Source organism: Felis catus, chromosome A2 (genome assembly GCF_018350175.1).
Source record: "Felis catus isolate Fca126 chromosome A2, F.catus_Fca126_mat1.0, whole genome shotgun sequence".
In the NCBI taxonomy this organism is placed as follows: Eukaryota; Metazoa; Chordata; class Mammalia; order Carnivora; family Felidae; genus Felis; species Felis catus.
Window position 1 is genome coordinate 82,822,860 of NC_058369.1, and position 13,089 is coordinate 82,835,948.

General features: G+C 37.2%; 1 protein-coding gene across 11 annotated transcripts in view; it reads right to left on the reverse strand.

Annotated features, from left to right (window-relative positions):
• Positions 1 to 13,089, reverse strand: part of MAGI2 (membrane associated guanylate kinase, WW and PDZ domain containing 2) — a 1,363,649-nt gene that overhangs the window by 183,539 nt on the left and 1,167,021 nt on the right. For all 11 annotated transcript variants that reach the window (XM_045053218.1, XM_045053217.1, XM_045053215.1 and 8 more), the window contains one exon: positions 5,480 to 5,511. In XM_045053218.1, coding sequence (XP_044909153.1) covers positions 5,480 to 5,511 — 32 coding nt within the window. The remainder of the gene's footprint in view (positions 1 to 5,479; positions 5,512 to 13,089) is intronic.

Here is a 13,089-nt window from a genome sequence, read left to right on the forward strand (position 1 = left end):
CAGATTAGATTACCCTTTGTCTAAAATTTTGCATTGGGTCAGTGTGTTCTTCAGGCTAAAGGCTAACCTCCTCCAGGGGCAGTAGTGGCTCCTCATGACCTAGTTTCTGCTCTTCGTTCTCATACTCTCTAATGGTCTCTCCTCTCATTCTGTAGGATCCATCAGATTCTCTCCTGCCTCTGAATCTTGCACACTTTCTTAATTTCTCCTTCTACCTGCAATGTTTAGTCATTTTCTACTTTTTCACCTCCCATCCTCACTTTACCTGGCTACTAGATTCAGATGAGATGTCTCTTCTAGAAAGCCTTTGCTGACCATTCCTGAACTGGTTACATGTCCCCCTGGATGTTCCCACAGCATCTCTACCTACAAGTCACACCCAAAATTCATGATGCTCAACTATAATGGCAAGTCTACCTATGTCTCCTCAAATAGATCATGACGGGGACAGATCCTACAGGGGACATAGTCTTTCTCATTGTTGAGTGCTCAGAAAATGTTAATTTAATGACATTAAGTGCTCAGAAGTTAACAAATGTTAACAAATTAACAAATGTTAAGTGCTCAGAAAATGTTAATTTAATGAATGAATGAAATCATCAATAAAATATAGTTAGCTGTTCTTTTTTTCCAAATCTGGTTGACTCATAACTGTTCTTTTTTTTTTTTTTTTTCAAAACACAAACTAGCTTTGATACACACTGTTCTGAACTTGGCAGGATTAAAACTTTCTGTCCCTTACTGCACTGCCCTGCTTTTGTTTCCATACTGGCTACATCTTGGTCAGGGCTCCTACATGAGCTCTGACTTATCAATTATAAATATTTAAAAGTTGGAGGGGATGTGAGGTTCCACATACTGTGCATATCACTGTGACTTGCAAAGTTCCCTGTGACTTGCTCACCTACCTGAGACTATGTCAGGTGTTGAGTGAGTCATCAGACTATGAAAGAAATGGGTCACTGACCTTCCTCTCAAAAAGATTGGTGCTATGGTCTGAATGTTTGTGTTCCCTGCCCCCCAAATTTATATGTCAAAATTCTAACACCCAAGGTGGCACCTTTGGGAGGCAATTAGGTCATACAGGTGGAGCCCTTGTGAATGGGATGAATGCCTTTATAAAGGAGATTCAGAGTCTAGAAGACCCTTCTGTCAGGTGACATAACAGAGAAAAGATGGCCGCCTCAGAAGAGGCCTCTCACCAGACACTGAATATGGCAGCAGCTGGATCTTGGGTTTCCAGCCTCCAGAACTCTGGGGAATAAATTGCTATTGTTTGTAAGCTATCCAGTCTATGGCACAGCAGTCTGAAGGGACTAAAACATATGGCTTCATTTTAATTTGTTTTCTATATGGGCTACGGACCAAGATTTCATTTAAACAAAATTTCTCTACCTAACGAGGCTGGAAAACCCCTAGTTGAGTTCATTTCCCTAACATTAAACATAATCTCAAGAGCGCAAAGAAGTCCAGTTGCTGTTAGCGACAGACCCTGGGTCAAACCAATTTGTGACTATAATGGGAGTGCTGTTTACATAATAATACATTGAGGGGAATAAGTGGCAAATTTGCTTAGAATTTTAGCTAATATTCTGCTCAGTAGGTCTTTTGGTCCCACTTCATAAAAATCTTTAAATATGTATGCCATTAATTAATTTTATGGTAAAATTCATCTAGGAAGCCATCCTAGGTTTCTTTGTTCATCTATTCTCCAAGTCTTTCCTATGATGGGAAGTCTCATATTTGTAGCTAAAGTCATATTTTTTTTTCCAGTTTAAATGACTGGCCATAGGTATCATGTGATGGGATTCTGGCTGTGACTTTCTCCCTTCTATTTCTGAACATAAGATACTAAATTCTAAAAAGTAAATAAATTAGATGTATGGACTGAGTAGCTGTAGAATCCCACTTGTCATCATAGGGCTTCAGCAAATGTCGATTTCTTTCTCCTGTCTTCTACTGAGGGTGAACTGATACTCACATAGGTCTTGTGGTATATGTATCACTTGTGTGAAGTCATGGGAGCAAATATGTTTCAGGTGAAATATTAGTGTTTCTAGAAAACATTTTTAAAACTACAGAACAAATAATGGTTTGGGCACTGCTGGGAAGGTTACTTGGGCAGATTGACAAATTCTACAATTTTTGTAGCACAGAAACAGGGGAATTAGTCAAGAGTCTGGTTTATGCTCAGTAAAGTGTTCACATCTTGCTGTGACATTTATCAATCCTTGAGCCACTCTGTCAGGGTTTATTAAGAGACTGTAGAGCAGAAAATTACTGTGCCCATGAAATTACTGAAGAAGCAAACTCACAGTCCTTATAGCTCCCCACCCCTGGATTGTTATTTGTTGGCTCTGACCCAAAAGACCATGGAGCAGACCACCCTCCCTGGAATTAGAGGCCACCCCCCTGCTCACTGGGGCTGATGTGCTGATCTGACAGCATCTTCTGAAGGGTGCACTCTGTTGACTTCTTTCTCAGACAACTTAGTCTCTGGACTTCTGCTTTCTAGCTGGGATGCTCAGCTCATTTGTTCTTCTCAACCTTCTTGAACACCCTAGGCTCTGACCCTGTCCCATTGCCCAGACCCTTGGGCATCACTGGCTCTACCTAGTGTTTTCCTGACCTTGACCTTTCTAGAGTTGTGCTACCTGCCAGGCATTTACCTCTCACAGGCTTCTGGCCTTGTGTAGTCCCAGTGGTGTCCATAGCTAGGCAGATATTTATAAATATCTCACTAGAGTAAGGAAAATGGAAATGAAGTTGTTTTCAGTATCTGGGAGAAACCTTGTATCTCTGCAGGCCTTGGTAAATGAATGAATCCTCGACTGTTTGAAGGTACAGTCATTGAATTAGCAGTGGAAATATAGTCCGTGACAGGGCCTCAAATGGTAAAACAGGATAAACTAATCATGATGCAGTTAATATTTTGATCCCCATTTCTGATCTGGGGTGCACAGTGGGAGTGTGAATAAGGCAGCCTCTCACCTCACATGAAGTAATCTATTTAGAAACTGTTTGCTTCATATAGAAGCTGGTGTAGTCTAAACACCTCCCTTCACTATTTTAGGGCAAGGATGGGATGTGAAGGCATTTGGCTTGATTCTGTCCTTGAAGAATGAACTTGGATCCCTTCCAGATGGAAAGCAGGAGAACTCACTATAATTAGTGTATTACTTGTTACAAAGGAAATGACTATCTCAATGTGGATTAGTTTACAATGTAGAGCCACAGAATAGAAGAGGGTAGGGAAGTGACACAAGACTAGAAGGAGGAGAGATCTCACTCAGAATAACATTTCCTTAATCTGAGTACAGATGGTATTAATCCTTCTCAGAGGAGAGAGTCTATAAATCCATATACTGTGGGCATATATTTATATATTTGTTTAAAGGAATACCTTAGCAAACTATGTTCATTTTATAGAGTCATTAATTTATTAAGGTTTTATGCATGGAGGGTCTGCTTCTAGGATGACAGTACTTTATATTTTCGAGCTCAATATGTAGAGGCACTGTTTTAAGCACTTTACATGGATTAGCTGATAGACTTAACAATAACTATAGGAGTGGGTACTCTTATTGTCCCCATCTTACAGACAGAACTTGAGATACTGACGACTTAAGCGGTTAGTTGAAAGTCATACAGCTAGTAAGGAGAAGAAGCAAAGTTTGAACCCAGGAAGTGTGCCTTCAGAGCCTGCACCCTAAAACGTATGTCTCACTGCCTCTCATTATAGTCCTTAGTCTAAAGAACTTCTGGCAGATACATGGAGGACATTAATTCAACAGTCTTATATCCTCACTCAGCCTCGAACCCGGGAGCCCAAGCCTTAGCTTTCGTAGGGATGTATGGACTCAAGATTAATTGTAAATTGAATTCTATAAAATGTTTTTTGGAATTATTGACTATGGATGTCATTACTGTAATGACAGCAAATGCTGTAATTATGTCAAATGGGATTATTTGTATAAACATGGTACATATAAGGAAATCATTAAATTGCATAATTGTAGCACCATGATGAAGTTTCAAGGTTCCTTGTTAAATTAGATAAAGATGTATCTAGACACAGAGCACAGATTAACTTTGGTGATGAAAGGAAATTATTTAAATTTTGGCCATGATAAAACAAATTTCATTTAAAACATTTTAAAAACACCTCTTTCCAAACCATGTGCATCATGAAATGGTTTGCTAAACCCAGATAGGTCTACTTTCCCCATCTGGTATTTTCTGTGGCCACATGAGCCCAATCCTAAATGAGGACACGTTTGGTGAGGATATTTTGCAGCCCTGACACATCAGTTCTTTGTCTCCAGCTCTTGGTTGGCCCATGTCTCTTTGAGAGAAACCTGGAGCTCAGACATATTACAGGGCTTTCCTTTCAAATCTTCAAACCATTTTAAGGCATGCTATTTAATGAAACCAATTATTGTACTTGAGAAGTATGCAAAATTATATTAACCTCCATTTCTAAAATGAGAATATCAAGCAGTTAAAGATTCCCTCAATAAAAGAAATAAGAGAAGCATAAATTAATTCAAGAATTCCCTGCTCACTGGCCAGACTTGGGGCCACATTCATCTGAGCTGCTTAATTTGAGATGGAAGAAAAGAAGTAGGTGGGAGACAGGATTCCCCAAGTTTTGTTTCTGGATTTGAATTATCACTTTGCTACAGTTCTGTTCTAGTTGTGAGTTTTAGGCATTCCAGGTAGAGTACTGTATTCTAGCATACCATGAAATGGGATCCCAGAAAACCACCCCAGCTCTTGGGACTTGGGCAGTTACAAGTTCCAATATAACGGCAAATAAAAAACCCTTCTAATTGTGAAACTGACTTGGCTGACCTAGCCACACAAAAAGATAATTTAAACTTCCTATGTTGGCATCAAATTTCAGGATGATTCATGAGGCAACTAGGCCCAGAGAGATTAGGTGATGGCGGAGATGACCAGTTTCTGAAGGAGATTCAGAAGTTGAGTGATTGCCAGTTTTGGTAGAATATATATGTCTCTGGAATATTCACACACACATATGTAGCTCTGCATACATTAAAATGTAAATATAAATATATAAATGTATAAATGTATACAGAGCTAAATTTCTTATGTACCAGATTTAATTTGTAGGTCAAGTTTGCATTGTTTCTAAAAATTTCATGTTATAAAGACTATATAGTTATTTCTGACAGGGGAAAAAACAAAAGGTTTCTGCAGTACACCATACTGAATAGTGTTAATGCTCATTTTCTAAGTATATTAAAAAACAGGCACAAGTGCCTTTACAGGAAAGTAAGACAAGTTATTTTTGTATTTGTGTGACAAGCACAAGACAAAGGGACACAAGATTTGTTCTTTTGACATCGCAGAATCTCAGAGGTAAAAGATTTTGAGATCACCCAATTATATCTTATTTAATGGGATTGCATTAATAACTAGAAATAAAGAAAGAAGCATAAGAATTCCAACTTACAGGCTTTGGAGTTTTCCATGGAGAAAAGAAACCTGTAATAAAGAAAACAATATTTGAACTTTGAAAATATAACTTGCTACCACTTATGGGTGGCATGATACTCAAATGATTGCAAGTTACTTTAATTAGTTCATAGCAAACAATAACGATAAAATATGCTGCCTGGTTGTATAGTTTTCTGTAAGGAACCCAAATAATTTCATTGGAATTGTATTAATGATTCCAAGAACATTACTTTTTGGCATCTGAGGATTCTGAGGCACAGAGAAGGTAACTGTATGGGAGTCAGCTGCTTAAAGACCTAATATGGAGTCATCCTCAAGGATTTCTGTGTCCCAGCCATAGCTAGAGAATGGTAGTGGGGTGGGAGGAGGAGGAAGGGAGGAACAGAGAGAATAGAGGCAGAAATTAAAATTTTTAAAAGTAAATAACTTCTCTTAGTATAAAAAATAATTCTTCTTTGTGTACCTTCTATAGGTGGTGAAAAGGCAATCAACAAGGTTTCATTAGTCCTAAATTTAAAAATAATGTATATACCAGGGCACCTACATGGTTCAATCAGAGCCTGGAACTTGCTTCAGATTCTGTGTCTCCTGCTCTCTGCCCCTCCCCTGCTCATGCTCTGTCTCCCTCTCTCTCTCAAAAAGTAAATGAACATTAAAAAAATTAATTAAAAAAATTAACCTATATTATGAATCAAATTCTAGTGTATAAAACAATAACTCTTTGGGGACTGTTTTCCCATGGAGACCTTCTCTGAGCAGTTATCTATTTATTATGCTAGTGCCAGCCATGATGTGCATGAAGAAACAGTGCAAAATGTTTGTTAGTTGAATGACTCATGTATCAACAAAGCCATGTTTGTTTTTTTCAATTTATTGAGCAATTTCTATTATCACAAATGGTATGCAGACTGGGCTGTTTCTGTTGTGATCCAAATGACCATTAAGATAATGAAAAGCAGAAGATAGATTACTTTTTTTCTTCTGTTATTATTTCATTATTATTGTATCATATGGTATCAGTTTTTTTTTAAAAGTACTGAAAACAAATTTAAAAATAATGGTGGGAGGTAGGGGCGGCTGATGTATACTGGCCTTAGTAAGCCAAAACATAACAATTTTGCTCATGTTAATGTTAGCTGGTATCTGAAAAATGCCCAATAAAAATGAAATCTTGAAAATAAGCCACATACTGTGTATTTATCACCTTAAAATTTTTTTTAATGTTTATTCATTATTGAGAGATAGAGAGAGACTGAGCATGAGCAGGGGAGGGGCAGAGAGAGGGGGAGACACAGAATCCGAAGCAGCCTCCAGGCTCTGAGCTGTCAGTACATAGCCTGACGCGGGGCTCAAACTCATAGACTGCAAGATCATGACCTGAGCCGAAGTCTGACGCTCAACCGACTGAGCCACCCAGGCCCCTGTTTATCACCTTTAAAACTGGGACTTCATAAGAGACTCTTAAAAAACTGAGAACAAACTGAGGGTTGATGGGGGGTGGGAGGGAGGGGAGGGTGGGTGATGGGTATTGAGGAGGGCACCTTTTGGGATGAGCACTGGGTGTTGTATGGAAACCAATTTGACAATAAACTTCATATATTGAAAAAAAAATAAAACAGGGACTTCTATAAAATGGTAATGGTTGAATTGTAACCCATTTATAGGAAATATCTGCAGAAATCCGGACACATAATTATGTAGATGCTTAAGCAATCCAACTCAGGCCTGGCATAAATACTAATTGCACCTCAATGCACGTTGTGAAGAATTGATGTTTCATTTTATGGAAAGAGGGAATGTGTGTGATCTATCATGTTTCTCAGCTTTGCTTGGAACCCAGAGTTAAATTTAATGTTCAAGTGTAAGAACCATCCTACCTAAGGAGATTAGTAGAATTAGCTCATCTTCTTACATACCCTATAAGTTCTTATCTATCTTTCCAACTAATGAAGAAAAGTTTGACATGTGGTTTGATTATAACTTAATTATATGGGATCTAATCACATCTTTTTCTGGAAGCAGCTGAGAGTGAAAAATTACAGATAAATACATTTATCTCCTTGACTTACTCTGTAAAATGCCAACAAAACTAAATTGACCACTAATTATACAATGAAAAAAATTGTAACCTATTGGCTCATTAACCATTATTTTCAGTGAAGGGTAAAATTTATTTGTTGATTATGGAATTGCCAGCAACAGTTCTTCTGAAAAGATGTCATGTATATGTTCTCACAATGTCAAAACACTTAATTATTTCTTCTACTTTCTTTGTGTCATCACCTTCTTCCCGGAGTACTGTGACAGATTTTGAGTATTTGCTGTTTTACATTTGTTAGGTGCTGGGAGTTGCTTAGACTTTGATACGAACGTATTGAAAATGCTCCCTCTGTTATGGAGCTCTCACCTCCACTTGGGACATTATACTAAAAGATGATTATTCCTCCTAGGGAAAATGGGTAATCACCTGACCTTTCAGCAGTTATGGTGCCAGAGCTAAAATAGCATAAGAGGGACACTGGTCAAGATCAGACAAGGAGAGAAGAAGATTTAATGTGACCACCTTTCTTCAGAGGCAGTTTGGTTTCCCATTCTTTTAAGGCTATTTCATTTAGTCTGACCTCAGACCACTGGCATGATCCAAGACTTCTTTCTCCTCCTATTATGGCAGTTTCTGGAATATTTCTAATGCTGAGTGCTGCAGAACCTTCAGTCTAAAGCAACAGTTACCTTTTCTGAGACATTGTCAAAAACGAAGTTGCTCCCTATGGAGTAAGTAATTTCAGGGAGTAAGAAATAGTATCAGAAGAGATTTCGCTACATATAAATAACTTTTACAGAAATGCTATAGTTGTGTGGGACAAACTATTATATATTATAAATTACAATATTGTTTTGTAGGATGACCCCTCTTGGGAACCTAGTTTATTCCAATGAATATTTAAATAAAAACACCAAAAACAAAGAAAAACTTTAATACCCTTATTTCTGCAATTTTTCTTTTTCTGGAGTCATTCTCATTGGAGATAGATTACAGAAGGGAGATAGAATTGGTTTGCTGAGGGTATGACTTTTGCGTTTTTCACCAAGCATCTCCATAGGGAAACAGAACATGGAATCTAGATAACTTTCTTAACCATTTCAGAGCTATGAACCTAGTTCATAGAAAAAGAGCATTTCTTTAAAATAATAATAATAATATTAGTTTATTTCTGGCCTTTATTTCCCCTACTTTTATAGAAAGTGGCATATTATATTCCCTAGTGGGATTAAAGTTTCTTTATAATGACCCATGTTTCTGTACTGATTTATCAGTATGCGTTTGTGTGCGCACAAATGCAAACATACTTATTTAATCCTTGCTCTTAAGACAACAAAAGTGTGGGAACGCAAGCTGGTGCAGCCACTCTGGAAAACAATATGGAGGTTCCTCAAAAAACTAAAAATAGAACTACCCTACGACCCAGCAATCGCACTACTAGGCATTTATCCACGGGATACAGGTGTGCTGTTTTGAAGGGACACATGCACCCCCATGTTTATAGCAGTACTATCAACAGTAGCCAAAGTATAGAAAGAGCCCAAATGTCCATCGATGGATGAATGGATAAAGATGTGGTATATATATACAATGGAGTATTACTTGGCAATCAAAAAGAGTGAAATCTTGCCATTTGCAACTACGTGGATGGAACTGGAGGGTATTATGCTAAGTGAAATTAGTCATTCAGAAAGACAAAAAACATATGACTTCACTCATATGAGGACTTTAAGAGACAAAACCGATGAACATAAGGGAAGGGAAACAAAAATAATATAAAAACAGGGAGGGGGACAAAACAGAAGAGATTCATAAATATGGAGAACAAACTGAGAGGGTTACTGAAGGGGTTGTGGGGGGGGTGGGCTAAATGGGTAAGGGGCACTAAGGAATCTACTCTGAAATCATTGTTGCACTATATGCTAACTAATTTGGATGTAAATTTTAAAAAATAAAAAATAAAATAAAAAAAATAGTCAAACTAATAGAATCAGAGAGTAGAATGGTACTTGACATGGTCTGGAAGTAGGGGGAAATGGAGACATTAATCAAAGTTTCAGTTATACGTGATAAATAAATCTTAGAGATCTGTATAGCATAACACCGATAGTTACCAATGCTCTATTATATGCTTAAAAATTTGCTAGTAGGATAGATCTTATGTTTAGTGTTCTTATCAACCAACCAACAAACAAATAAAAGGGCAGGAAGAAACTTTTGGAAGTGATGAATATGCTTATATTCATGGACTATGGTACTGGTTTCATGGATGAACACAATGCCAAACTCATCAAGTTGTATACATTAAACATGTACAACTTTTTCTATGTCAATAATACCTCAATAAATTGGTTTAAAAAAATAAAATGAAATAAAACAAATTAAATTAAATCAAATTAAGTTAAATTTTAAAAAAAGACAACAAAAGTGAAAGAACTTACAGTGCAGTTATAAACTATCTGCAACATGAATAGGGACATAAGAGAGCAAATGGGAAAATTTAGATGCAGCTAGAAAGAAAATTTAGATGCATTTAATATGAAGCCCAAAATAGAATTATTTTTCTAAAATCTGTCTTTTTTAGAGCAGAAATAAAACTAAAATGGATTTTTAATTCTGCACCTAAAAGCACAGTGAGATGGGCAAAGAAACAGAAGCCCAGTGCAAATACCTAGATGAGAAATTCTGGTACTTTAAAATGGAAGACAGGACAACATTGACTTCATATTGAAATTTAAATTGGTGGCGCCTGGGTGGCTCAGTTGGTTGAGTGTCCAGCTTCGGCTCAGGTCATGATCTCATGGTTTGTGGATTCAAGCCCTGTGTCAGGCTCTGTGCTGACAGCTCAGAGCCTGGAGCCTAGCCTGCTTCAGATTCTATCTCTCTCTCTCTCTCTCTGCCCCTCCCCTGCTCACGCTCTGTCTCTCAAAAATGAATAAATGTGAGAAAAAAAAGAATTATATAAAAAGAAATTTAAATTGAATTCTACATGTCAACAAATGCAACTGGAATATGTTTGCCAGATAAGATACAATAAGCCCAGTTAAATTTGAATTTCAGATAGAGAATGAATGATTTTGTTTTTAGTATAATATGTCCTATATATTGTAGGACATAGTTACAGTAAAAAAAAATTTTGTTGTGTATCTGAAATTCAATTTAAATGGGACATTTATGGTCTGAACACCCTAAAAACGGACCATTTTATATAAGTCCATTTATAAACAAAACTGCAGTAGTAATGTGTACTGAAGATAATATCTGTTCAATTAAGTAAAAAAAAAAAGAAAAGAAAAAGAAAAGAGAGAGAAAATAGGTAAGATCTTCTTTCCCTGCACCCGCCCCCCCTCCAATGTTTTATTGCTTGAAATCTTGCTTTAGAGGAACCTCAGAACATTCCATTGGCTGTGCAGATCACCGGCTTGTGTTGGTTGTTTGACCATCAGCAGCCTTGTGGGAAGCTTCCCCTCACGTGATTCAGAACTCTGTGGCCAATGTTGGTGTCACAAAGGACCATTTTCAAATTGTTTGATGACTGGTTAGCAACACTGCCTTGTCCCAAGTGGTATGTTCCACAAAATGGCTCTTTTCAAAACCTACTTCAGACATAAGATACACAGAATGAAAGCCTATCAATATATTTACAGTAGGTCCGAAGGGAGAGCCCCTTTCTTGTGTGTGTTTGTGAGTTGTTTAAGATTATTTATTATTTATTTTCACACGGCAACAAGATGATGAACTTTTAAAAATCATCTCAATTTGAAAAAGAGATCAAAATACAATGAAGAACAACAGATCAGAGAGTCTCAGCATGATATCTTCAATTTGGAATAATGCCAAGGCAATTTTTCCAGATTCCTAGAAATTTCCTGCAACAGAACTAAATCTTTCAATATATCTTTACACTCCATTTGATATACTGAACTCCCATTTGCAAAATATGAAGTGGATTCTTCTTCAACTGAAGTACATACGACTCTGGTTTTGAAGATTATCATTACAGTCTCACGTATTTTATAGGGGATTCTGCAGATGACAGAGATGCAGAGGGAACGTTTTATATTTCTTTTGCTTTAAGCGATAGAAAAGAAGTAGGAACCACTTTGAATTAAAAACCTGCTTCGCTGCAGATGTCCATGCCCTGGTTTATTAAAAGTTGTGTTCTGTTTTGCTTAAAAAAGAAGGAAGATACAACAATGTGAATGTCCTTGGCACTACTGAACTTGTACACTTAAATATGACTAACACGGCAAATATTATGTTATGTATATTTCATCCTAATTTTTTAAAAATGAAAAATAAGGCAATAAAAGACGAAAAAGAAGAAAGGCAGAACAAAAGTATGTGCGTATTGCATGAGTGTGAGAGAGAATGAAAGAGTAAGGAAGAGAATTTCTTTTTCAGTTTCTGTGGTGTCCTGCTGGAGTACAGGAAACTCATCTGGACACCCACACAAATCCTTCCACCTCTAAAGTTATCTTTTCTCATAAAAGATTACAGGCAATAAAGGAAGCTCATGTTCTTACTACATTGCTGAAAATATTTCAGGGACTGTTAGAAAGTCTTCCAATTGAGGAAATCATTTTTTTGAAGTTTCCCAAAGGGGGAAGAAGGCCCAGGGACTTTAGAATCTCCAGTTAGGGCTAATTTGAGGGAGAAAAATACCACTAATAAAGTTAATCTTTAATTTAAAGATCCTCCCATTATCCCACAGCCTGGCAAATTTCCCATCAAAAATTCAGCCTTTGGTAAATGTAAGCCAGCAGGGTAATGAGCTAATTTCCATTAAAACTAGTTCAATGTTAGTCACTTTTTTTCCCCTGGCTTTTGACTGATTCACGTCTGTCTTATTAAAATTCATTAAATGGGTTAAACCCTGCAGTTCCTTTAGATAATTTGTTTAAGCTATCTGAAGTCAGAAAAGGGCATTTTTTTAAAAATGAAAGTGTCCTGGGCCAAAAAACCAACCTTTCCATTACACAAACATGGAAGATACACTGCTGGTGGTGGTACCCAAACCTCATGCCACCAAGTTTCAATCAAGCACGGGATATAATTTACAAAGAAACATTCAAGTTGGTCGCCATCTTTGGCCAGAATCTGTTTTTATGTGGTAAGCTGAAGCTTTCTCTGCAATGCTTTAAAAATGATCCTTTCTGCATCTTCTAAATAAAAGTGTTTTTCTTATAAACACTATAAAGCTGTTTTTCAAACAGCATTTTCCCCCTGGCTTTGTTCCTTGTGGAGAGTGCAGTCTGACCATTTAAAGTAATCCCAGTGAGCATCTAGAAAGGATAAGCCTGCACGTGTTGTCTTCTGATAAACTCAGCTACATAAAGGATGTGTTCAAAATAAAGCAGGCCAGGTGAATAGCCCTGAACAGGAATAAAGGAATGCACAGGAAGAGGAAGAAGTGTGTCAAGGAGGCTAAAACTCAGAGCGAGGTGAAGCTTGCAGAAAATATGAACAACTACAAAGGGTTTTTTCTTTATGTTCTGAACAGGACCAAGAGCAATGAAGAGATAAAATGCTCTGCATGTTTATAGCATGCTGTAAACAACTGG